General features: G+C 44.2%; 1 protein-coding gene across 1 annotated transcript in view; it reads right to left on the bottom strand.

The window, feature by feature from the left end:
• Positions 1-7,333, bottom strand: part of tp53bp1 (tumor protein p53 binding protein, 1) — a 14,221-nt gene extending 6,888 nt beyond the window's left edge. Inside the window, exons 1-15 of the mRNA XM_083691268.1 lie at positions 7,286-7,333; positions 6,789-7,004; positions 5,668-5,755; positions 5,406-5,493; positions 5,255-5,325; positions 4,951-5,100; positions 4,793-4,844; positions 4,364-4,527; positions 4,092-4,218; positions 3,877-3,971; positions 3,603-3,790; positions 2,067-3,504; positions 1,632-1,751; positions 1,175-1,372; positions 763-829 (exon numbers count right to left, since the gene is read on the bottom strand). Of these exons, the coding sequence (XP_083547394.1) occupies positions 763-829; positions 1,175-1,372; positions 1,632-1,751; positions 2,067-3,504; positions 3,603-3,790; positions 3,877-3,971; positions 4,092-4,218; positions 4,364-4,527; positions 4,793-4,844; positions 4,951-5,100; positions 5,255-5,325; positions 5,406-5,493; positions 5,668-5,755; positions 6,789-6,968 (3,026 nt within the window). The 5' untranslated portion in view covers positions 6,969-7,004; positions 7,286-7,333. The remainder of the gene's footprint in view (positions 1-762; positions 830-1,174; positions 1,373-1,631; positions 1,752-2,066; positions 3,505-3,602; positions 3,791-3,876; positions 3,972-4,091; positions 4,219-4,363; positions 4,528-4,792; positions 4,845-4,950; positions 5,101-5,254; positions 5,326-5,405; positions 5,494-5,667; positions 5,756-6,788; positions 7,005-7,285) is intronic.
• Between the last annotated feature and the right edge of the window lie 20,330 nt (positions 7,334-27,663).

The raw sequence follows: 27,663 nt of genomic DNA, 5'->3' as shown, positions 1-27,663 counted from the left end.
ACACCAATGTGTAGTGTCTATTTCTAGCTTGGTTATCAGAGTGGTTCTCTGTGGCTCAGTTGGTAGAGCATGGCGCTAACAACGCTTAGGTTGTGGGTTTGACTCCTGCTGGGACCATATATACTGAAATGTATGCACTCACTGCAATGTAAGTCGTTTTGGATAAAAGCGTCAGCTAAATGGCATATATTATATTATATTATATATATACACAGCTGTACATTGTAGAAGAAGATGAGGTACATCACATGACATGATGACTGAATTGGAATCAAAGGAACCGCCAATTCATAGAAATCCAACTAGGCAACGTCTGCAATCTCAGTTGTACAGTTTGTAAGCTCTGCTGCTAAGCATTCAGTTGGGTGCTACACACTGGTAGCGGATGAGGTACCCCCACATGCGCACACACCCTCATTCCTGGCAACGTCAGGGGAGGCTGGTGGAGGTAGAAATCGAGGACGGGCTCATTATAATGCACGGAATGGAATGAGGAATGGTATCAAACGTCCTCCAATTTCCACCTCCACCAGCCTAAGGTTATACAAGGTTTCCAATCATCTAAATAAATGATACTTTCTAGATGGGAGTCTACAAACGCTGCACTTCTGTGAAGTCTTTTTCATTTGCATTGACGCACGATGATCAAATATAATCTCTGTCTGACAGTGATAATTAACTGTGAAAATAAGTGCCAGCAAGGAATCCATCAATTTGGGAAAGTGCTCAAATCTGCCGTGCATAGAAACGGAAGCAGGTTACCTGGTTACGGCCTTGGCAACAGTGGTAACCTTGGAGACGGAGCTTTCCCCGTCTGAGAGTGGTGGATCTGTAAAGGAAAAAAAAAAAAAAAATATATATATATATATATATATATATATATATATATATATATATATATTATATATATATATATATATATTTTTTTTTTTTAAACATTTGAGCTTTTGTCGGAAATCTAAAGAATCAAACAAATGTGTGTTTGACAGGTCAGGCTGAAGGGTGCAAGTCAAGATGGCTGTGGTTTCATGAGCATTCATTGATAAAGAAAGCGGACACTGGAGATATACAAATAGCATCACATCATTAGGATGACATGTTTATAAGCATGCATGAGAGACTAAATCCCATGGCAGTTGTTATAACCCATCTATAAGCAGACATAAGCTCCTACTCTGCAGGCTGAAGCGTTCCGAGCTGCCCTCCTCCACGGGGGTTACCAGCTTCATCCTCAAACTCAGTTTCCCATCAGCCCCTTCGGCTGAGTCCTCCCCGCTCTCCCCAACCGAGATGGCACTGGCTGCCATCGCCGTCTCCGTGGAAACGTCACCGGCCACCGCAGACGCAGACTTCTCAGAGAAGGAAGTCATTTCTGAGGGAAAACAACCAAACAACAACGATTGAAAATGAGCCAGCTCAGTTCATCTCTGGGGGAAAGATCTGTGTGAAACAAGCTATTGAAATGATGGGGTGGGTGGGTGGGTGTGAGAGAGAGACAGAGAGAGATTGTGTGTACGTGTGTGTGTGTGTGTGTAAGTGTAAAAGTGTACGTGGGTGGTTGTATTGCCTCAAACAGTAGTATAGTAGAGCCAAGCAGTTATGTAATAGAAACTCAGAATGGATAAACCCACCAATTGGAGTGCTGTGTCTTGGCTGTGTCTGCTTCAATTGGTTGATCAGAGGAGGCGTGGCACTAACAGCAGGGCCAATCAGCTCACCCTCTTTGGGGAGAGTGAAGTGGAAAGGAATATCTGCAAAGACAAGGAAATTATAATTTCAACACAGTTTGATTGTTCTGAACAGGACAGGAGCAAGACAGGTTTCCAACGTACTGAGAGTCATTTCATCCATCAGTGGCCAGCAAGGGTAGCGAATGAGGGAGGGGAAGTGTTTTAAAGGGTAATGGGTAATGGCACAGCTTCAGGGGAGGCTGGTGGAGGTCGAAATTGTGTTTGAAAGCATTCCATTTCATGCATTACAATGACCCCGTCCTCCGATTTCTCCCTCCCCCAGCCTCCACTGCACAACTTAAACCTGCTTCCCCTCTAAGCTGATGTCCACCTTACCTCCGGAGCTGTCACTAAAGCTCTTGTCCCGGAGTCCCTCTGGGTCCTGACTGCCTCCTCTCTCAGACTGGGAGGGCTTGTCTGAGACTGGCTGTAGGACCTTAGACTGAGACCCAGTCCCATTGGACGACACAGAGCCACGACTTCCCATTGGCTGGGCTGTGTTCCTCTTGAACTGTGATGTCACTTCCTTCTCGAGGAGCTGAGAGCTCCTCTCGCTCTCCTCCAGCACGATGACGCTGCAGCCCTCTTCCTCCTCTCTTCCCTCATCCTCCTCTTCCTCCTCCATGGGCTCTGGAGACAACATCTGGCTCTGAGAGAGAGCGAGACCGAACCCTGATCCCTCTGCCCCCAATGTGCTCTCAGGCTTCTCACCCTCCTCCATCTCCTCTTCCTCCATCCCCTCTTCCTCAACCTCCTCTCCTTTACCCCCAATGTTTTTCTCTTTCTGGCGGTTGTTTGCAGAGCCTTCAAGCCCCTGTGATGAAGATTGGCTGAATGTAGCAGGGTCTCTGTGTACCTGTACAGTTGTCTGGTTGCTCACCCCTCTTCCTTCTCCTCGTTCTTCTCCTGCTCCCCTCAAGTCTTCACAAACCCCTGTACTCTTAGATAGACCCTTTACTGAGAAAACAGACTGGGATTGAGACTGCGATTGGGATGACAAACTGCAGGGAGCGCTGTTTGAGGAGGAGGGAGTCTCCAGCACACAGCTGTCTGTGGTCAAGTCAACTGTTTCAAGCTTCGGTTGGGAGGCGGAGGTTAAGTCTACTGTTTCAAGCTGGGTTTGGGAGGAAGAGACTTTGGCTGCAGGTTTCACCACAGCCACACTCTGAGAGCTCCCTGTTTTAGTCACATTGATACTATCGCTTACATTCACATTTCGTACATTCACAGTCGATGTCTGTTTGTGCACGTCAGACTTCTGCGAAGAGTTACATTCCTCCTCGACCCTGGCACATTCACTGCTGCCAGGCTTCAGTCTAGAGTCAGGCACATGGGGAACTTTAGGCAGAATAGCAGCATTTTTCACTTCCGAGGGGACCCCGTTCCGCTCGCTCCTCTGGCTGTGACGTGACATCGCAGAGTCAGTAGTGTCAATCCCCAGGGGTTCGTCCAGACCTTCTATCTGTGTGACCTGGCTGTCCTCCTCTACGACCTTTCCTCCAGGCACTGCGGTGGAGGCTTGCTGCACCAGACTACAGCTCTCCGTGTTCACAGACAGCTCCAGCTGAAAGGACTCCGTCATAGAGTGTTCCTTGCCGGGTATGGGGGTTTTAGGCTGGACCATTGCGGAGGCCATCTTGGATGAGTCTGACTCCTGCGCTTGGTTCTCCTTCTGTGGTGATGATGATGACGTCACCTTCCTCTTGTGTGATTCTGGACCTGTGCTACAGCTTCCAGCCTCCTGGCTTTGGGTTGGAGTTGGGACAAATACATCCTTTAAAATGGGAGAGGGAGAAGAACATGATATTTAGTGAATGAATGAATGAAGGGGGGGAAATTATCTTATTGATGACCATCGTAAAGGATACCTACATGAGAGAACTCAGGCTGGGTGGGCAGAGAGAGGGTCCTCTCCAACACAAACCCTGGGGAATTCTGGGATACTGGAGTGGATGCTGACGGACATGGCTTTAGAATAGTGTCCGTGTCCATTGGCTCTTCCTCCTTTCCTCCTGATTGGTCATCCGGAGGCAGAGACGTGTCCATTGGTTCTTCAGAACCTGCAGGGTCACAGAACCTGTCATATTAGCTCCTGCAGTAATCATGTAATAGAACTGCTTTTTTAATTTGAAGAATTAACTATTACCCCGTTCATTTTCTGGCCCAGTTGGTGAGTTGGGGACAATAAAAGGTGTTTGGCTCATATCGTCTTGGGTGGGTGCCACAAAGTCAACAGAATTCCTAGAGGAAGAAAACGAGACTAATATGAACCCAAGAATTCCAAAAATGAACAAGAGAGAACTCAGGCTAATCCAAGGAGTATGATGGGTATTAGTCAGTGGTGGGGATGGTGTGTCTTACTGTGAGAGACTCTCCTGCACCAGCGTGCCATGCCCAGACAGCTGAAGCAGACGCAGGGTGTGAGCGGGGGTCAGGGTGGGCTGGCCCTGGTTTTCCAGTTCTGACACCGTACTGTCCACACCTGATCCTAAAGGAGACAGAGAGGAAAGAGAGACAGAGAAAGCGAGAGAGACAAACAGACAGACAGACAGAGAGAGTATTAGTATTAGCAAAGAGGAACGTCCCATTTCAATGCTAACCAGGAAGTTTAATTGATGGACAGGGTGACCCACCTGTCCTGTCAGCGTCAAACAGGTCTTCCTGTGAGGACAGGATCTCAGAGTCGTCCTGGTCACCCGAGGCCAGTAGGCCCTGGGAGTGGAGCAAAGCCTGGACGCTGAGTTCCCTGCCTGCCCGGCCCTGGGGCTCTGAAGAGCTGCTGGAGCTCACTTCAGACCTGGGGTAGGAGACCACACACACACACACACACACACACACACACACAAACTATCATGTGACTCTGAGGAGCATGAGAATCACTTGGGTATGTGCCAGTGGAGGTAGGAATTTTAGGACAGGCTCACTGTAATGCATGGAATGGAATGAGGAATGGTATCAAACACACATTTGATACCAATCCTGATTCCATTACATGCATTACAATGAGCTGTCCGCACCCACCACCCTCCCCTGGTATGCATCCTACTAATCAAGACTCTTACCTTTTTGATTTGCTGTCCAGACTCCCTGAAGTCCTCGCTGTGTTCTGTTCAGCTGCTCAGAAAAACAAGAAAGAAAAACAACGTTTTTTAGGTTTCAGTTGTAAGAAAGTGAGTAATAAGGGCCAATAGAGGTAGAGTTATTATAACAGTGTTATTACCTTGGTTGCTGCTGTGTCTCTGGCTGTCTGTTTGGCCAGCAGGGGTGCTATCCTCCTCCTCCTCCTCCTCCTGACTGTTCCCCACCTCATCACACCCACCCTGGCTCTCAGAGAGTTCTAGAAACCCAAACTGAGAAGCCCCCCCTGAAACTGCAACACACACACACACACACACACACACTTGATGTACAGTACCTCAACAGAGCATTTGAATGCTTGGAGCATGAAATATCTTTTCCTGTGGGGAAATGTGGAGAATTAGGTAGGTTAATTGTTTTATTCTCAGTTGGAGAACTCCTCTTACCTGACTCAGACTGGGCACAGTGGGTGGTGGAGTCCGCACCAGACTCCATGTCTTTGTCTTCTACTGCGCACCTGATAACAGGGGATAAGAGGGTCACAATGTAGCAGACATCAACTCAGATGTCTCAGTGCTTATTCATAGCTCCACATACCTCCTTGAGGTAGGGAGGGAGCAAACTTCTAGGACTTGACTTCGCTCCTCGTGAAGGGTTGAACTGGACAGGTTGGACTCCAAATTGACTAAAGGAGAGGAACAATAGAGGCCTCTTCAGTGAGTTACGTCAGAGATTGTACATAGTATTACCGGCTTCCTTCAAAGAGGCTTTGTTTATGTAAACAAGTCCAAAATGAGAATTCGATCCACAGTGAAACAGGCATCCCTTTTTTTGTATGTTCAGTGAGAGAGTGACTAACCTGAGCCAGGCTGATTGTTGCACTGGGCCTTCTCTGATTGACTGTCAGTCTGAGAGCATCTGCTTCCTACAGGGGAGGAAATCAGCTCCTGGGAGAGACATGGCAGGCATCATCACTCAAAGGCCTGAAACTGTGGCGCTGTTCTAATTCACTGGAAATGCATCCTTCCACCTCCCTTCCTATTAGTAACCCATCCATCTGACAAAACAACAAATTGTCATTTGGGGACAACTTGTATTGACTTAAAATGACCACCAGATTGTATTGGTGAAAGTAATTTGATGGAAGCCATTCTATCATCAATCCAGTTATGCTGAATCACACAGTGATTACAAAGGAGGAAAGAAAATACGCTACATGTGCTAAATATCAGTTCGACTATAAATCATTTGATTTGAGATGAGCTTGACCCACGCTTGTCCTACGAACCACACAACAAAGCCGGCCCTAGATCAGTTTAATGTATGTACTGACCTTCTCCGGCTGGAGCAGATGACTACTTTTAATTATCAAATAAATTCAATGAACCAAACAGGATGTAGGGTATTGTAATGGCTCAAGTTAACTCATAGGTCATATGAGGTCATGGGAAAACATACAAAAACAATATGCCAGTGCAGTGGAGGCTGATGGAGGTAGAAATCGGAGGACAGGCTCATTGTAATACTTGGAATGGAATGAGCACGTCCTCCGATTTCTATATGAAACCATTCCTCATTTCATTCATTACAATGAGCCAGTCCTCTGATTTATACCTCCACCAGCTTCCGCTGCTCAAGTGGCATCCTACTTCATCCTACAGCCTCTGTCGAGAGGTCTGTATCTTAATGACACAGGGGGTAGAGTACTTGCCCTCTGAGTCGCTGGTTCAAGCCCTGTACTGGCTGTTCTCGCTTGATCGCTACGCTCCTGCTTCCAACGCTAAAGTACATACAATTAAACACAGCAATTACCATCTTAGCATATAATTATGGACCCAAAAGCTAACATGAACTCAAGCACACTGTGCAGTAGCCCAGTTATCTCGCTACATATAGTTCAAATGACAATTTCCCAGTCAAGGTCTAAATTATATATTGCTTTCCATCAATTGCTCTACCCAGGCTGTCCATGTTTCTCACCAGGACAGGGCTGTGGGAGGTGGGCTGCAGGCTGGACAGGCGGCGGGCTAGCAGGGCTCGGTAGCTGCTGTCTGGGTCGTCCTCCACGGCAGCGCTGTCCGGTTGAGAATCTTCCACGATCAGACAAGGGTTGTCGTGCTGGGGCAGACTCGACTCCAGATCGCTACCTCCAGGATCCATGAGTTAGGGCATGCAAGGACAGCGGATGTAGCGTGGCTGCAGCACCATGAGAACAAAGACGGAAGAAATGTTGTGTGAGCTCGCTCAATGTTATAATCTATTATTGTAGTTGATGATTGCGGAAATACAAATACTCTGACCATTTAGCCAGCTACACAGGTATAGCTAGCTAGCTAAACCTGGAATAACTGAGAAAACATAATTGCAGCGTTGGCAAGCCTGGTCGACCACCTTTGCATTGCATTCTACACAGCAACAGCTAATACACAAAAAGACAACCTGTATACTGTATGTCATGTACCAAGTTAACCAACTACCTCAAAGGCTAACAGCCAGAAGAGAACTGTTCCTTCGTGTTGAGAAAGACCCATCCCCCTTTCTTCCAACTTCGCGGGAAAACTACAGATAAGAATGGACGTGAATGGCATTTGCGCCTGCGTGATGTGAGTTTCCGGGTGAAGTTTAGCCCAATGGCGACGTCATTTCAAAACAACACGAAAATGTGTTATTACAGAGCCATGAGTATATTGTTTTTGTTTCGTTTTTAGTTTTCTACAGAGCCATGCTGTTCTATAATTATCTCTATGTACATATGGTCAACTGCCACATGAAGTAGATATTCTGCATAGGCTACAGATAAACGTTTTCATGTCACATATGATTGCACTGAACTTTAAAATATGTATCTAGAGGAGACAGGATCTCATATCTCCTCATCATCTCAATCTCGATTTGAAAGCAAAGCATAGGATTGGTGTAACAAGCTTACACCAATTTTATGCTTTAAAATCCCACACGTTTGATACCATTCCCTATTCCATTCCATGCATTACAATGAGCCTGTCCTGTGATTTCTCCATCCACCAGCTTCCTCTGGCTCAAGGGCACACTTACTTCAGGGACTTCAGCGGAGTTACTCAGGGGACAACAGGGAATTATCTACGAAGTGTTTCCATGTAATGTAAACCGTTTGACTTCTCGCACTAGATTAATACAATCCATCATAAATACACTCATATGACATTGCATCTGACTGAAGTTGGGAGATTGCAATTATTTCCTTAACTTCTCCCCTTCATCACTCTCCCTACCCTGACATTTCAGAAGTGACAGCAATTAATGGGGGGACTTCTTTCCAATCCTTCCACTTGTCAATGGTAATGCATACAATAATTTTTACTTGAAATCAAGTAATTTAGTGATGCTCCCTTGCAGTCTCATCCATATGTGTCCCAGTGGTTTGATCAATCAACCAATCAAATGTTATTTATATAGCACATTCCGTACATAAATGTGTGATAAAAATAACATTTTATTGATGGATGGAGTGATTGGTTGATTGATCAAACCACTGGGACACATATGGATGACACTGAAAAGGAGCATCACTAAATTACTTAAATTCAAGTCACTTTGAAGGGATTTGTGTATGCATGGGTCAAAATACTGCTGTAGGGGCTGTTGCTGTTGTAGCAGGGGCTGAAGAAACCCAGGGTGGATTTCAGACTGTCATTTTGTAATGTAGGAGACAAAGAACTATCTCTTTGATCAGCAGCACCAGAGTTGGGTAGCTTACTCTCACAAATTCCCCTGTTTCTATGGTGACACCACAGTCTGTTTCTTTGTGTTAGAGAACATAATTGGAGAACGTTAGAGGTATTGTTCACGAATAAAGACCAGACTAGAAAGGTAAATAAAAATATTACACTGAATTCAAACCACAGCATGCAGTTGTTTTATTTTACCTTTTTCACCTGTGTAGGTGTAAGACTACTTCATTACAACAACCCCTTTCACCTATGAAACAACCCATTTGACTTCTACAACTGGGTAGGCTCAACATTGATAGAGACAATAACAAAACAGAGAGATCATAGCCTGAATGATGCACTGACAAGCCATGCACATCTAATATCAGCATAATGTAAAATGAAGATTTGAATAAAGGACAATGCTTTATGCAAAACACCACATTCTCAGCCTGAGCCTGCCAATGGTAGTCTACAGCTATTGTTATTCTGTCAGATGAAACAATGGCCATAAAAGTGGAGACTATTCCTCATTCCATACCATGCATTACAATGAGCTTGTCCTCTGATTTCTACCTCCACCAGCCTCCCCTGGGCCTATAAGTGCTTGGTCACTATGAGCGAGGAGGCAAGAGGTTATCTCAGGCCAAATTAAATTAATACTTTTTCAGGCATGCTTCTGAAAAGAGAAAGCCTTTGATTTATGATCATGTCTGTTAAAGTTTGCAATGGTTCCTAGTAAAACTAACATGAAAAGTTTATTCAAAGTAGGCCTATAGGCCTATATGTTGTTAAATCGTTTGTATAGATGCAACTAGAATTGTTAGGTTATCTAAGCTATTGAGGGCCTATAATTGACAGTGGGACACCACGAAAACATATTGCATATGAGGCTGCCCTTGGGCTGCATCTTTATCTGATGGGATTTAAGTTCATGATATTTTTCTTCATGATTTAGTCAACATATTTAATTAATCACATGGAGGGGATTTAAATGTTTTTTTTTGTCTAAACGATGATTTACAGAAATATTAGATCATTCACAGGCACTCTAATAAAGTCCAGTTGGAAAACAAAATGTTACCCTCAAACCAAACCTATCAAAATACGGTCTAATGGAAACCAAAGCGTACATTCTATACTGTTAAGTCGGCATATGAGCACTAGAAAGTGCATCGGGCGGCGCCGCGTCATATCTGCAAGCAAACCAGAGTTGCACCCAAAATAAAAAATGCGCAGCAAGAAACCGGTAAACCCCGAATGCATGTCACTAATCGGAACATGCCCTTGAACATATACCATTGGCACAGATTACCAACTAGATGAGATAATAATATTTTATTCCCAAAAAATCGCCAATGCATTAGAAATTATAGCTTTACCTTAAAAGTTGATCTCCCTTTGCAAGTGGACAGGTCAAAATGTGTAATCCCCAATTCGCTGCAATAACGAGGCGTTCATTCTCTCTACATCTCCCTCACAGCCCCTTCTTACCAGGGAGACAGGGTGTGGGATACACGCATGGCACTTAAAGATGCAATGGCATTTTTTTGATGTGTGCCAATACTGTCACCTGCTTATGACAAAATGCGTGTATTGTGGGATTACTTAGAACATATTAAAATATTGATTGCATTGTTACAGTGAAATATTGATTACATTTTATAGCATACATTATTTTGGAGCATGAGGAACATGACAGGCACATACGCAGATTCATATGTGAATGTGTGATCGTGTGGTTGGTTTTACAACATTGCTGCTGTGAAGTTGTACGTGAACACCCAGTATTATACAAAATAAATAAAAATATAGATTCAACAAATAAACAAATAAAATAAAAAATACAAATAAATACAGTAGGCTATGATGTATTCAGTGATGATCTCATCACTTGATTTCACTGAATTCCTGATCTTATATTCTGGGAAAACTACATATCAGCAAATGCTCAACAGGTATTGTAGGTCAGAACTACACTATAAATTTCTGAATGCACATTTGTCACCCCAATGTTTTGATTGTTGATATGTGCATTAATTGTGTGGAATCCAAACCACACATTCATATCACTTTGTATCAACCATAATTATCAGTAATCCTTACACTTAAAATACTACGAATTTGTTCACATTGTTAAATACTGAATCAACCATGACTACCATATCTCTCTCACTATAAACCGCTTTTGTGAAGTAGCACCTTCTCTGAATCAAACCTTTTCTCTATAAAATACTCGTATTTCACCCAGCAGAGGGCAGCAGAGACTCTTGTTCAGTGCTACAGTCGTCTGTGTCTCTGTGCAGGGTTGCGGAGAGTGCTGACTCATTGGCTGCTGTAACCGACACCGTGCTGAGGAGAGAGATTTACAGTACAGCAGGGACGTGGCGTATTAACAAGCCCAGCCATCTATCACAGTAGCGGGGCATGTCACAGACAGCCACCTCCCAGACACGGACGGAGCAGCGGCACCAAAACCCCTCTGGAACCTTCTGGGGTGTGGCCAGATAAACAGATAAACTGATTATGCACATCCAAATGAATCATATAGGATCTGGGGATGAATCAATAAATTGAAAAATAAAGTAAAAAATAAAACGAATGCCCTCTGCCAATTTGTAAACAGTGTAGAAATGTATTTGGTCAACATCACACCTGACCTATTACAGATTGCACACTGTAGCTATATATTATTGTTATAGCAATATTTTATATTTTTGCTTTCTGACTCAGCAATTTTTCCTTATCTGAAATGCAACAATTCATATCGGGTGCATCATGCATGCAAAATCATACATCTTTCCCCCCTCAAATCCTTCCCTGCATTTCCTTCTGTGTTGGATAATTGCCCATATTGTGCTGATTGCTGCAGTGCAGAGGAACTCTCTGGAGAGATAGAAGATATGATGTAATAAGCTCCTTGTCATATAGGCAGTCTTGCATGGTCAAAGATGTCATGCATATTCAGTAGTTTCACATATACTGTAATAGTCAAAGTCAAACACAGTGTGATTACATTCACCCAAACATGGAGTCAGCCATAAGCCATGAAGTAAACACACGTTGCCTTCTAGCTTCCAATGAAGTTTATCTGTTAGATGATTTTTAAATTATTTTTAAAAAGTCTTTCTTTCTGTAAAATGACAGGACAGATAGGTGGTGTACTCACTCACTCACTCACTCACTCACTCACTCACTCACTCACTCAAATAAATTAGCTTCTATCCAATTTTCTGTTCTTTTCGTGCCAGCATTTCCTTTTGTGTAGCTAATTTGGTTAGTTTGCAGCTATTTTGGGGGTCCATTAACATAAAAATAACCAATTATATTTCACAGTAGTCTGTGAAGCCCTTGTTGTCACTGTTCTTTCATGAAGGGTTGTTATGTTCAGGATGGGAACAAAGAGGTGTCAGTTTGGTGCTGGTGGCACATCGCCTGGTACTTCCAGTGACAGAGATATAAATAGAACCATTTATACTGTGATAATGTCTGATGGTGAGGGCCTCGAGGTCAAACCCATCTTTTGGTTAAACCGAAAGAGATAGAATAGGGTCCTATACCTCTTCTTATCATCATCATCATCATCATTATCATCATCATCAACATATCATTCCCATGCCTGAAAGTCGAATTTAGATAAAGTTGATAAACATTAATTCCTATGTCGATCCTTTCCGATTTGCCCAATGGAAAGCTGTGACATCAAATAGCCACATGAGCCTTGCACCAATCCAATCGCTTCCTCAAACATGCCACTCCTACCGGCCCTCCTCAAACCCTCCCTCGTGCACAGTCACGGTGCTTCTCGTGGATGCAGTTGTCATGGAGATGGAAAAGGTCCCAGCGTCGGCTCTCTGTACCGTTACCATGGAAATCCCCTTCGCGGCATCGGCGCTCTCTCTAGCGCAAGAAGAACCAGAGGAACAGCGCGAGCTCGTTCAGCACCGTGGACAGCAGCACCGCACTGGACCACCGTTTCGTCACGGGAACTTTTACATGCTGATAGTGATCGGAGAAATCTCAACCAGCCATCAACTCGAGTCTGTCAAAAATCGCATCAAACAGGGTAAGTGTGCAAAAAAGCAACAGTAAGCCTTGCAATCTTTCTTATCTGAAAAAGTTTGTGATATCTGGGATATCCCACAATAGCCTACATAAGTCCATATTCAATTTCAAGTGAAAAGTAGGTTTGTTTAGATATCAGGAGCATGTCTGCTGTCCTGCACCTGAGGCTATCATGTAACAGAGATGACATGCAAGAACAGTGTAAAAGGCAATCATGTCAAATTGACAACATAATGTAATGGGGTAAAGTTGTTTGTTTGTTTCAAGAAATTTCTATCGTAACATTTTTAGATATCTAAATATCTTAATGCAGGCGGCTGTGAGTAAACTGGATTTCAGACAGATAGACTGCTATAGCGCTGGTAGGTAATCTATTCAGAGGGTGCTGCACCATGCACCATTTGAAGGGCTTAAAGAGACCACACACAAACATCACTCTGACAGGTACACTCTTAGAGAAAAGGGTTAGGGTTCCATATAGACCCTTTTGGGTTCAGTTTAGAACCCTCTGTGGAAAGGGTTCAACACAGAAGGGGTTTACATGGAACCAAAAAGAGTTCTATGTGGAACCCAAAGGGTTCTTCAAAGGGTGCCCCTACAGGGACAAATACAGAACCCTTTTTTGGTCTCAACTGTAGTGTAGTATATAGGCCTATTGAAAATAAGAAATAGTGAAATCTGTTGAAATGTGTGCATTTTGTGGACCTATTTACGAGGCCCATGTTTATTTACACCTGTGCAAAAATCTGCACCAGTCGTCACTCTGCAGGCCACTAAACACTTGAAATAATCAGACACAGACCATCTGGTTTATATGGACATAATTTGTAAAATTAGTACAGAAAAGATGAAGAACAGCTGGCTGCAGAATAGGGTTGTATGTAAAGGCAAACACTCTGACACTCAGGGCAATTAGAAGCAAAACTAAAACCAAACATAAAATGCTCTGATTAAGCTGCCTCCTGTCCTGGTGTGCATTGCTAAATGAAAACTGACAACAACAAGGTATCATAGCTTGCATACTGAGCAGCTCACCACTTAGGAGTAGAGTTCATAACCTATCACTACTATATTATAACTGCTAATAACCGATACCTTTCTATCAGGGGAGGCTGGTGGAGGTACAATTTCTCATTCCATTCCATGCATTACAATGAGCCCGTCCTCCAATTTCTACCTCTACCAACCTCCCCTGCCTCCTACTAGGTTTGGTCACCAGCCCTGTCATATACTGATGAACCTCTTGTCCAAGAGGGACCCAGAGCCTCTTTTTCATCCAAACACCTTAGAAACAGGGGCTGATTTAGGCATGGGAGACAAGGTGACTATCCTGTCTGGTCAATCAGTGACAATATATCAATGAATACCAGGGAGAAACACAAACCAGGAGGACTATATAGCCTTTGAAGGCTGGAGGAGGGCACCCCTTGACTGGCTAAAGCAACTCCCATTGTCCCTGACAATCAACGTGCTCAGAAGCCGGCTCGAATGTGGGCTGCTTAAACTGGGAGAACTTAAACTGGGAGAGCATAAACTGGGCAGGGTTACCAGATACCAGGGGTGCAGCACTCGCTGTGTACCACGGTGGTCTGTATATCAGCCAGGTGCTGTGCACCTCTGCTCTGTCTTTGTCATCAATCAAATGGGTTTTTATAGTGCTCTTTACAAAGACAATCTCAGTCTCAAAGTGCTTTACATCAAGAACAATACAAACAATACAAACAATAAATATAATACAAACAATATGAACTAACACAGAACCATAGGCCCCCAAAAAGCATGCCAAGGAAAATACAGAGGGGAGAAAAACACGAGGCACCATTATCTCTGTCTTTCATGTCTCTGTTGTCTTTGTGTTTCTAACAGGACTGCGCTCTTGGGACATTGATCTGTCCCTCTGTGACCTGAACAGGGAGCTGCAGCTCTTTGAGACCCGACACTCCGCCCAGTTCTCCTCCGAGGTCAAAGGTCAGTCATAATCAGGGTTAAAGGGTCACACGATACAGGGGCAAATTGGGCAAGTGAGTTTCTAAGGCCCAAGTGTTTCTGTGTCACATTTGCTATACGTATTTACAACATTTAGAGACTTTCCAGATGCACAGTTTTCTCAAATGGATCTTCTCATCTAGATTTGCTCATGCACAAACTCTGACACAATCTGACTATTAATGTCAGAATAGTCAGTAAGTGCCTTTTTAAGTCTTTTTGCCAGAGTAAATTTAGCATTTGTTGACAGGAGTAGTTAAATCGTGAAAGATAAATCGTGAATCCTCTCAGTGATATGGCAGTATGGCAGTTTGGCAGCGAGAATTAATAATCTGCAGCAGCCTGCTGTGGTTTTATCATTGACAGCTCCTCTTCTGTCAGCAGCTGTGACTGACTGTTGAAGGACACACACACACACACACACACACACACACACACACCCACACACACACATACATACTCATATGCGCACGTGCGCACACACACACACACACACACACACACACACACAAAGGAGAGATCAGATTGTGTTGAGTCTGGGCTTCCGGAGCCTCACAAAGCGATGTCCTGTCCCTGAAGCAGCATTAATAATGTCAGCTCTTAGCATGCAGTACTCCCTCTATCTCCAGCCAGGGTGGCCGGGCCGGGGCAGGCACCTGGAGAGTAGATGATATGGGCTCTATTGATCCGGGTCTCACATGAAAGCTGAATGAGGCTGTGGATCAATGGCTCAAATGTAAAACTGAACACAATCTCCCAGGGTGAAAATGAGATCAGGCCCCTGTGGTGGGACCCTGGAGCCTGTGTTACTGTGTAGATGTCTGGGAGCACCACTTGTACTGCCTGTGGGGCACGGATTGGCAATGCTAGAATGGACGTATGACACTCATATGTGAGTTGAATCATTAAACATAACCTTACAGCTCATATACAGCATTTGCTCCCCATCAGTTCTGACCAGCAGAGGCTGGTGGCGGTAGAAATCAGAGGACGGGCTCATTGTAATGCATGGAACGGAATTCCGTTCCATGCATTATAATGAGCCCATCCTCCGATTTCTACCTCCAGCAGCCTCCCCTGGTTCTGACAGTATTGTCTATTGTCTGGTGTCCATTTTGGCATGGCCATTTTAGTGACTTCCTGTGCTTGTGTTTAAACAAGCGCAAGTGAATGATACCCTGAATGACAACTGGCTCATCCTGTAGTATGAGCAGTCACTAAATGACTGTTTATTTTTGTGTCTCTATTTTTATTTATGTATTTCAGGCAGTAGTGTCACAGCAGTGTTAAGGATCTGCCCCCATAATCCTTCATGATAACTGAAGCAAAGCGAAGAAGCCTTTCGATCATTATTCTTCCAGCCACCCACACATTTAACACATATCCAGTGCTAGTATGCTACAGTATGTTGCTTTTTGTTCTCACATCACTGTATCATTGGCAAGAAAGGAAAGAGGCCGTAAACACAGCAAGAGGTGAAATTATGACATTACACCTAGTATTAGAGGTCAGAACAGGGGCTGAATATATTGAATTTGTCCCAGTTGGAATATGGGATCGGATGAGAGGGATGTTAGAAATCAAAACCCATATGAACAATGTTTTAGGGGTATCAATGGAACATGTTTATCATGAATATTTTGAGAACAGACGTTACACCTAACACAAGTCATACAACAGCCTCTTTTATGTGTCTATATTTAAATGTGATTTGAATATAAAAAGTGGAAAACATTTGGTGTGGAGTAAGAGGAGAGCGTCTGCCCCCCAGGAAGTGGATTTGAATACGGATCTGCAACGTTCTCTTTTGGTACGCCAGACTCCATGTCACGTCTGACAGCTCACGATTTGCATATGACTGTTTGATCTTCTCATTCCTGAATAATTCCACATCAGGTTGCTTTTGGACAATCTCAATCTGTTTGATTAGGATGCACACTGGGTTCTGGGTATATTGAGTCACTGTCAACATCCCTGACAAGCTCTCATCCTTTCATCCTTCCATCCCTCTCTTCCTACTTGACTGTTTTACTTCCTTCTTTCTCTCTTCTTTATCCCCCTCTGTCTTTCCACTTCCCACTCTCCATGACTTTTGTCATGTTACACATTTGCTTTTCACACTATGGTGAATCTGTATGAATTCCTCCATCCTTCCTTTCCTCCATCCTTCCTCTCCCCTCCTCCGTCCTCATAACTCTCCCCTTGCAGCACCCTCATGAATAATGCATTAGTTCCTTTCTAATTATTCTTCCCCTGCAGATAACAATTATATTTAACGCCACCCCCCCACCCCTCTCTCTCCCACCTCTCTCATCACCTCTCTTTACTTGTTCCCAACCTCTCTCTCTTTCTTTATCACCCCCATCTTTCAAACACTCTCTCTCTCTCCCTCGTTAACTATCTCATTTCTTTTCTCTCTCTCTCTCTCTCTCCTCCTCCTCCTCCTCTCCTCCCTCTTCTACCCACTCTCAGCTCTCTTTCCTTCTTCTCTCCTCCCTCCTCTTCTCCCTCAGGCCTCAGGTTAGTGCAGGGTGAATCCAACTTTATTAAGGCACCACCGGGGCTTGCTAGGTGCTGTTGTGGGCTGCTGGGAACAGCATCACTCACAGAGAGAGAGAGAGAGAGAGAGCACATTAACAGCCTTGGATCCAGGCTCTGAGAGAGGAACCATATTTCCGTGGTTGGCAGGGTGTGTTAAGTTAACACTACTGGCCAGCAGTACTATACATCATCTCTGTGGTTGGGTCCTGTGATGTTACTGCTCACTGACTGGTACTTGTGGACTGCTGCAGTGGAGGCTGGTGGAGGTAGAAATCAGAAGACAGGCTCTTTGTAATGCATGGAATTGAATGAGGAATGGTATCAAACACGCATGTTTCATACCATTCCGCATTATATCCATGCATTACAATGAGCCTCCGATTTCTGCTGTGTGTGTGTGCTAGTTTACTATGCACATAAATAAGGTCCAGGTAAACGATTGATCAGAATGGAATTCATCAAGCTATGCTGGCTGACTGATTGCCTGTGACTTTACATACCTAAAATGTTATTAATGATTGGCTTTAAAAACAGATGTATAAATCAATGTCTAATTTATTGCATGCTCAGGTGGAGTGAAATCTAGCATACCAGTGTCAAACACGTGTGTATGATACCATTCCATTCCATGCATTACAATGAGCCCGTCCTCCGATTTCTACCTCCACCAGCCTCCCCTGTAGCATACAGCACACAATTCCTGAGTGGGGATGGAGGTGTGTTTGCGCTAACAGAGTTAGGTAAACATTGCCTTCCTCAGGCGAAGTGCCAGCCAGAACACTGCAGCAATCACCAGCCTCTCCCAGCAGCGCTGGATGACAATAGAATGTGTGTTTAGGATTATATTTCCATCTTCCAGAGGATTAGTTTTAGGTTTGTCTCTGTCTGGATGCTGCAGATGTGCACACAGATACATGCCTGCGTGCCAGGTTTCAGAAGGCTTATGTTTACTTCTACTTAATACTTCCACTAATTCAAGACTACAGATGCCTACAGCCTTGCAGAATTTTAAAAGATATTCCCTTGATTTTGCCATTCCCTTTGTATAGAAAGTTTGACTCCATGGGATGCCATAGATGAAATAATCAGGGCAGAAAAAGTGATTTACAAAAGTGATTCAAGTGTTTTTTTGTGTCAAGTCAAACAACTCAAATATTTTAAGGAAGTGTAAATTACAGATGGATATGGCCTGCATCCAGAATGAGGCAGGATGAAGCAGAGAGCAGTCTGAATGTTTGTCTCTGTTGACTGGGACACTTTGAAGCCAGAGAGAGGCGCTGTGCTCTGTTTTACTTAGGGCAGTGGGCACAGACTGTAGTGTGTAAAAGGGAGGGAGGGAGGGAGGGAGGGGGAGGGATAAAGGGAATGGAGATGGGAGACAGAAAGAGGTAGAGATAAAGAGATAAAATGAAAGAGAGAGAAAGAGAGAGAGAACGAGAGAGCGAGAGAGAGAGGGAAAAGCCACAGGACAGAGTCTCTAATGTGTCAAATGAAAACGATCACTGGAAGTTCAGCCCATAAGCAACCTACAGATCTCCTAACGATGAGTGGATCTGAAAGGCCAGGTTCAAAAGGCCTGGCCCCACTGTCAGAACTTCAAATACAGCAACATCAAGAGACAGCTATCAACAGAAGATGGGATAATCATCTTAGATATGAATATAAATCACGGCAGAAGGAGGAAAGATGTATTTTGGTTCTTTGCCAACTGTCATTTTGATTCAAATCTCTGTAGAGATTTCTTAAAGGTTGCTGGACAAAAATCAATTGGTCACAATGGCTGCTTTCCCTGTTTGTTTGGGGCACTCCCTTAAGGCCATGTTACCACAGCGACTCGGAATTACCTCAGGAAGCGTGTTGGTCGGACTCACGCCATTGGTTTGATTAAATATAGTAGCGAGCTGAAAGATGGATCAATATTTCTGCAATGTTTTAAGAGAAGAGACTGAAGCGACTAATATGATGGATGGATATTGGTGTTCAGAGTTCAGTAATTGTGGATCTTAGGAATCTTATAGGCGCAAGGTATTGAGGTTTATCTAATAAATGGTTGGTTCTTTCACCTGGAAATACGTTTCACCTCCTTTTGTAATTTACTGGGCCTGGAAATGTATTACTTTTTTATAGTGTATTGCTTTTCGTATATTGTGTTTGTGGTTGACTGCATCTCTATTTGGTCCGTAGGAAGCACCTTATTTCACAGAGCCTCATGGGAAGGTGTGAATTGGGTACTCTGGTTCTCATTGGTCCAGAAAGGCCAGAGTGGATAAATTGATCAGAGGCCAGCAGTAACAATAACCACTGAGAGAAGAGGCTGCCCTTAGATCACAGGTCAGTCCTCTGCACCAGTCCACCAGTCACCCTGCTGTAGTCCACACCAGGGTAGGCTGGTGGACGTAGAAATCGAAGGATGGGCTCCTTGTAATGCATGGAACGGAACGAGGAATGGTATCAAACATGCATCCTCCGATTTCTACCTCCACCAGCCTCCCCTGGTGTGGACTACAGCATCTGGACTGCTGTAGACAGAGCACTGTTATGAAAGGAGAGGAGAGCTACCGTATGGAAGAGAAGTGTTAGTGTGTATGTGTGTATGTATGCTGATTTACTACTCCCATAAATAAGGCCTAGGTAAACGACTGATCAGAATGGAATTCATCAAGTTATGCTGGCTGACTGATTGCCTGTTACTTAACATTCCACTCCTGCTAGGTGTTCGATGTTCAAAACACATTCAAGGAGTAGTCTATGAGGCGTTCAGGCTTGTAGATAACACCAGAGGAATCCTGCCTGTTTAACCAGGCGTTTTTCATCATCAGTGCCCCCCCATCTAAGCATGTGGCACCTTGAGATAGCGTGATCTTGCTAATGAACACATCACACTAGTCAGACTGGCAGGGTGCACTGCTAGTGGGAGCCTGCAGGGAGAGTGAGAGAACTGTGGAGGAGTAGAGGAATAAATGTAGAGATGTCTGCCTCTTGTCTCTAACCAGCGAGGAGAAGCTGCCAGGTTCCATTGTAGAGCCCTATGCTGCTGCTCCGAACTCACAGATAACCTCTCAATGACTGTCCTGCTCGAGTGTTGTATGGTTTGTGCTGATCTGATTATTTAATCTTTTATTGTTGTTATCATTGTAACCTATGCTAGGCAATAAAGGTTGTTGCTGTGATTTGCACACAGCTATTCGAACAATGACAGTCATTTTATCCTGTTTAACCTGAGACAGAAGGTGGACCAGACTGTTCATGTGTCCCCCCCCCCCCCCTCCCCTCCCTCCCTCCCTCCCTTGCCTGTGACTACAATGCTAATACACAGCCCTATGTGCACAGTCATCATGGCCGACAGAGCCTCAGGAACAGGGAGACGTCTCTCTGCATTGAGATCTAGACATCAGTACTATAAGGCTGAAACAAGATTGTACGTGCACTTGTGATGAGAGAGCATCAACTGAGGTTTGCCCTGAGCTCTGAAGGGAAAACACCATGTTTGACTGAATTAAATTATCACATAGATACTCAAAGAAGATGTGGAGACTTATTTTTCGGTTTAATATGCTGGAATGAAGTACCATATTATTCTAAAGAGTTTACATTACTTGATTTGCATGAGATATTTGCATTCTCTGGAACCTTTCTTGTGGCTATTTCCATCATTCTGGCATGATATCATCCGTAGAATGCTTCATAAGGACCGTGTCTGTGGACCAAAATAGCAGGAAAGTCCCAGCTCCAGAGGTAGAAATCAGAGGACAGGCTCATTGTAATGCATCGAATGGAATGAGGAATGGTATCAAAAATCAAACTCACATGTTTGATACCATTCCTCATTCCATGCATTACAATGAGCCCGTCCTCCGATTTCTACCTCATCAGAACAGTGTGTCCATCCTCTTACAACAGCTGACCCCTGTCATACAGTAGGCTAATGGATGGTAGGCTACGTTTAGAGACAGATAACTGTCATAATGCAACTGATTCTGACAGTGTGTGTGTTTAAACTTCTCTGCCTGACACAGATTAACATAAAATTACAGTTTGCCAGAAAGCAACATTCTTTAAATCAGTTTCATCATTGCATTAAATGAGAGTTTGATTAGAAAGAGAGCTACAATTAAAACATTGACTCAAAGGAACATCAAACAGTTTTGCACCACCACGTTTTAGCTTTAATATTTAAATGACAGCACCAGGCCCTTGTTTGGATATTTTAACCATTGGATAGTTCCATTGATCTCCCTCCAGTTTGCAGCCAGATTACCCCCAGAGTGAGGGCCTGTCAGGTGGGCGTGGAGGGCTAGCTAGTCCCTGCCAGACCAGAGAGGGAAGGGGGAGATGACCCCCTGATGGGAGACATATGTCCTGAAAGCAAGCCTACTCCCTGCTTGCTGGAATTCCAAATTTATTATCACTCTGCCTCTCTCACCCACACACACACACACACACACACACACACACAGACACGCATGCACAGACATGCACACACGCGCGCATGCACAGTACACACACACACACACACACACACACACACACACACACACACAGGGAAGGGGGGTGAGGGTAACTCCTAGAGACAGGGCGGTCGATGCTGTCTCGTTGATGTGGCAGAGGAGGAGTGTGTTGTATGTGAAGCTACTGCAGTGACATAGTAGAGGTCACACACTGGGGAACACCGAGACCATCAGACGTCAAACTCAACACATCGTATATTCTGTTTGACTACCTACTAACTTAATTGCTTTCATCCATGAATCTTATCACATCAAGCCTACCACACGGATGCCTCTTCATCTTCAGGGTACAGCCAGCAAGGACATGTACAGTACAGTAAAGTAGGAAGAAAGAAGACATTATTGACATAGACACATCCTTCCTGTGGTGTTCTAAACCTAGCCTCTGTCAAGCTTATTGCCTAGCCTACACTGCTTCTACGCAGGGGAGGCTGGCGGAGGTAGAAATCCGATTTCCGATTCCCTCTTCTACTGTAGGTATGCTCTACATTAAAGCTTGTGCACATTCCTCTCTGAAATCACATAGTTTTATATCAGCTTTCCCATCTATAAGAGCCTTAGTCCCTTGGGGACCCGGCACTGCAATACGCGAACACATACACAGACAGCATAACGTCATGATGAAATGGATACTTTTAGACATGCACATATATGTAATCAGTATATCCATCACAGTCTGCCCATTAGTCGTCGGGGTCTCTGTGGGCATATCATTCTCCAGCATTACCTCCTCCACAGCCTGATGGGGCTCTGCTGTTCCACGGACTGACTGATGGGTTTAGGGACAACCCGACAAACATGAAGGATCACTCTCCGTCCCAGGGGAGGCGTGGGGGAGGCGCGGGGGAGGCAGGAGCCGGTCTCCACACACACAGCTGTCGCCCACACCATTCAATTAATTAAGACTCAATGGTGCTACGCTACAGACTGATGACACGCACACAAAGCCTGGCTAGCTGCCTCCATTCCTCTTAAGGCCTGCTCTCAGGGGACCTGTACCCAATAGTGGGCAGTGGAGGTGAGTGGATGAACAGTACTGCTACAGAGGGCCATGGGAGAGTGTGGGTCAGAACCATCAGAACATTGGTCCACCTATCCATCCATCCATCCATCCATTCATTCATCCATCCACCAGGAAAGAAGAGAGTAAGCGTCTTTAGTGTGAAGACGGTGCTCACGTATGAAACATGCCTCTCAGACCAACGCCCCCTTGCCCCCTCCCCTTGTCCTCCCGCCCGCCCTTGCTCCCCTACCCCTTCACACACATCCGTGCTGACTGGGCATCTGTGAGGCGTGATAGACATGGTAACTGGGGGCAACTGACAGGCAGGGTGATATGAGTGATGGCCGCCAGAATAGAGAAGCAGTCAGGGGAGCTGAGATTCTATCTTAGTAAAATCATCCATCTGTAATAAAACACACACACACACACACACACACACGCATGCGCACACACACACAGGCACATGCACACGCACAGGCACAGGCACACACACACGCACAGGCACACGCACACACACACGCACACACACACACCACATAAACACACACACACACATACACACACGCACACGCACACACACATGCACACGCACACGCACACACACACACACACACACACACACACACACACACACACACACACACACACACACACACACAGTCCTTCAGGAAGATAGATGCATATAACCTCTGTATTCTCCACACGTACACAGCCATACAGTACTGACAGCGAGGGTGAATTTGCCCTTAAGCACAATAGGAAAAAAGGCATATACTAAAACAATATTGACACAGTGATGAAACAAGATGCATCATGAGTGGGCAATAACATGGGGCAGTGTTGCAGTGTCAGCAAAGTGTGCTCTCTCTAGCAAGGAGACTGCATTATTTAAAACCACACTCATAACCCATTCATTCTCTTCCTCTTTCCTTCCACCTCTCCCTCTATTCTTATGTTGAACATCGGAATAAATGTAGTTCAATACAGCTCAATTCTGTTGTTGTTCAGTGAATATCTCTGCATCTACAGTGAATATCTCTCTATATACAGCGAATCTGGAATTCATTTATTTGTCATTGTAAAAGGCACCATGCCATTGGTGTTTATTCAACATCAGGTCTATGTAGAAAACATTTACAATTCACAGATCACCAGAGAGAATTGATTGTTTCAATTCAATCATAGCACAACAATTAACAGTAGGCTGTTATTGTAAGTTATTGGTATTACAGCCCTCATGAATGATTAAACATGTGGTGGCATGCCCGCTGTAAAACTGCTTTGAAAGCCCAGTGCCAGACCTCCTCCCAGGGAAGGGTCTAGGAGTGTGTCTTGCATTATAAAAGCTGATTAATAATTAAGCGCTGGTTATTGATCTGGTCCTCAGTTCCTCTGCAGCAGCCATGTGAGGGCCGTATATCAGCAGGGAGGGTCCCCTGCTCCACTCCCTCCCTTTGATCTGCAGTCTGGGTCCAGCATGACGCACGCACGCATGCACAAACACACACACACACATGCCTGTGCACGCACACACACACCCGCACGCACACACAGGCACACACACACACACTTAAATACTACCAAGGTCCTGATGTCAGTGAATGAGGAATGAGGGTATAGGCCAAGTCAATAGACAATCTATATAATGGACACAGTAGTAGTGGAATCCTTAGAGGAACAAGACAATGCACACATACAGTACAATAGGATCATCTGAGCACAGGAACAGCTGCACAATGAGCTCTAACTGTGGGGGGTCTTTTAGAGCTAAGTGGTCTGGGCCAGGATAACATAAAAGTACTTATCGCGTAGGCCGATCATATGCAATACTGTAGCTATAGGGGGGAAGAGATACAGGTTAGATTCCTAAATACTTGATAACACACCATCATCCTCATCATCATCATTTCTGAAACGCTGGTCAGTCATGGTTACAAAACAACATGTGAATATCACTGTTACCTTCTGAAGTTTGCTCTACAAACACACATCTCTTCAGGCTACATCTTGACTGTCAATCCTAAAGACCTCTTCACCCCCCCACTATCCCTCTATACAGTTCCTAATTTTTTTTTTTTTTTAAATCCTTCCTTCTTCTAGCATTGTGACTGCCATTGTGAATGGCCCCTGGTCCTACCATAGATTTTTTTTCTTATGATGACTGATGTATAGATGATTCACTTACTTTAGACAAATGTACTTGTTGTAAGTTGCTTTTGATAAAAGCATCTACTAAATGTAAAAAAAGTAAAAAATTTAAATGTACAAACAGTATTATGATACACAAGTATACAGAAGCCAAACAGGGAGAATGTTAATGGTTTCCCCTCTCAGAACATTACATTAGTAACACTGGCCAGTCATGTGACCTTCACCAGACCAGCTGCTGTGTATGCGCGCGCGCGTGTGTGTGTGTGTGTGTGTGTGTGTGTGTGTGTGTGTGTGCGCGCGTATGTATGTGTGTGTGTTTATGTGGTATGTATGTGTGTGTGTTTATGTGGTGTGTGTGTGTGTGTGTGTGTGTGTGTGTGTGTGTGTGTGTGTGTGTGTGTGGAATAACTGAGATAATTCAGGGAGGAGAGAAACGGCGTGTCTGGAGGGATGGGTGTGGCAGGCTGGCAGGCTGATCTATACTCTCCAAACTGTTGGCTGAGATTTAGGACGACTGTAACTCAGCTGAGGTGATGCCGTATTACTGTACTACCAGTCTGGGCGGTGGAGGTATTCTGCAGTTAAATTTGAATGATTAATGTTTAAGATGGGCGGGTATTTGGTGCTGATTATCTCATCAATGTGCAAAACACTGATGAAATATAGCCTATGGGGTCATATTGTTTTGCATGTGGTAGAATGATTACAATTAAAAACATATCAATCACTGGTGCCACCTTGACATCAATTGAGTTGTGATTAGACATGGATTATTAATTATTATTAATTGTTAATTGTTAACTGACAATAGCCTAATCTAAAAATAGTCACTTCATTATCACTCTGTTTGTGGATATGTTTTTGTTTCCCGTAACCCATTTTGAGACTATTTTGGTATCAGAGAACAGTTATCCTCTAATCCAATAGGAACAGAGACAAGAATGATTCCATGTCTAGACTGACTTTCACACTCTGAGACAGGGCTGCTCAAAATATCAAACACCTAACAGATGATTTCATATCGGTCCACTCTTAGTTTCTCTCTCTTTCTTGCTCTCTCCTTACTCCCCCCCCCTCTCTCCCTCCCTCCCTCCCCCCCCATCTCTCTCTCTCTCTCTTTCTCTGCCATGTGAATGGGTATTGTTGGGGCACTGTTAGGGTTCAGAGTCTATTTCAGTTTGGGCCTGTCCCACCCTGCAGCTGCTGACTGAGTCACAGCTGTTTGAGAAGTCCCAATACAGACCGGCCTATCCCCTTCCTAACCATACAACTCCTACTCAGCCTCATACTACCCAGGATTAGCTCGCCAAAACATTTATAAAGCAATTTGAAACCATATAAAATCCTTTCGATCCTCTACAAACATCTCAGGAAAATGGGTCCAGACTATTTTGTCACTATAGCAATGGTCCTCATCATACAGTACATTTGTTACAGAATTTCTCGCATGTGTAATACCTCTTCTGTATTCATAGGATAAAACATGTATTAATTTACAGGATTTTATATGAGCCAACCACAACCCAGCTTTTACCATCCACCCACCAACCGCAGCCATCCATCCAATTAAACAAGGAGAGTGTTTGGTGGCTCGCTGCAATCATCATCAACAACAGGGTAATCAAAACACCATGTTGCTGTCCTGGGAAATTGACTGATGGGCAGAGCATACCTAGAACGTGGGGGCATTCATCAACAAGCAGATTGGATGCTGGGATATAAAGAGGTTCAAGGCAGCTATGGAGATACTGTATATCAGCGTTTGAGGACCTCGTCTTGTTTTCAGATCCTATAGTGGCTTAGCCACTGGAGCAGCTGGTGCATCTACAGCAGCCATTAGGTGTCCTAATGAGAAGGGTGGTGATGGGGCCCTGCAGCTCAAGCGTAAACGAGAAAGATTGCCGCACTGACAGAGCTAGTTGGTGAGGCGGTTCCTCTAGAACCCGACCCTACCTACCCCCTCTCCATCCAGCTCAAATCTCTTTGGCTGTATTGATCCGAGACTGGAACTCACTCAACAAGCCCTGATTACTAATCATTGATTCATTGCATCTATATGATGCCTCTCGAGGCATCCAAAGCACTCATATTCGTGGAGAGTTAATCTCATCACTACCAGTGCATAGCCCCCACTTGGGTGATGCCACGGCAGCCATGTTGTGCCAGAAAGCTCCCCACACATGTTAGTTGTGAGGTGAGGAGAGAATAATGGCAATTACTCAGCCTGTGCACCAATCATATCAACAGGAAACCACCATATAACACAACTGAACAGACATAGCCTTTATAGGAACTGAGTCCTTGACTCTATTGTGTGTTATTATCAATGTTTTTATTCATGTACTTTACACGTATTTAGGTGTATTTGTTTTTTAAAATGGTTCAAATACACTTAACTAATTATCCATCACACAAAGACATTGGGCTGGTAGGAGAAAACTACAACACAGCAATGAATATACAGTAGTACTTGATAACCTTTGACTGGATGCATAATGGGGTCCTTTGACCTTTGCACAATTTAGAATTCACTATTGGTCAAAGCACCTTCTGTTGGAGTTGCTGTACAGTATACAGGGAAATATAGTGTTTGTAGTTACAGTAGGCTTACACAGTTACAGACACCGGAAACTAATACGTTGGAGGGCAGCATTTAGAGATTTACAGCAGCAACTGTATAGTAGACCTACATTATAATTATAGATGCTAGAGAGCAACTGTACAGTATGACTGCTGTGAGAAATGCTGCACTAGGGACTCTACGGCCTGGATTGTAGAATGATAGACAGCATATACAACTACAGTACCTAATATCAAGCGATTTGAGATTATTTGTTACAATGAAAAGCGATTTATAAATTACAGTTATTCTTCTTCTTCTTCTTCTTCTTCTTCTTCTTATTATTATTATT

Source organism: Argentina silus, assembly GCF_951799395.1.
Source record: "Argentina silus genome assembly, chromosome: 19".
NCBI classification, from domain to species: domain Eukaryota; kingdom Metazoa; phylum Chordata; class Actinopteri; order Argentiniformes; family Argentinidae; genus Argentina; species Argentina silus.
The sequence above is the reverse complement of the archived record's forward strand: the minus strand, read 5'-3'. Positions and strand labels throughout refer to the sequence as shown.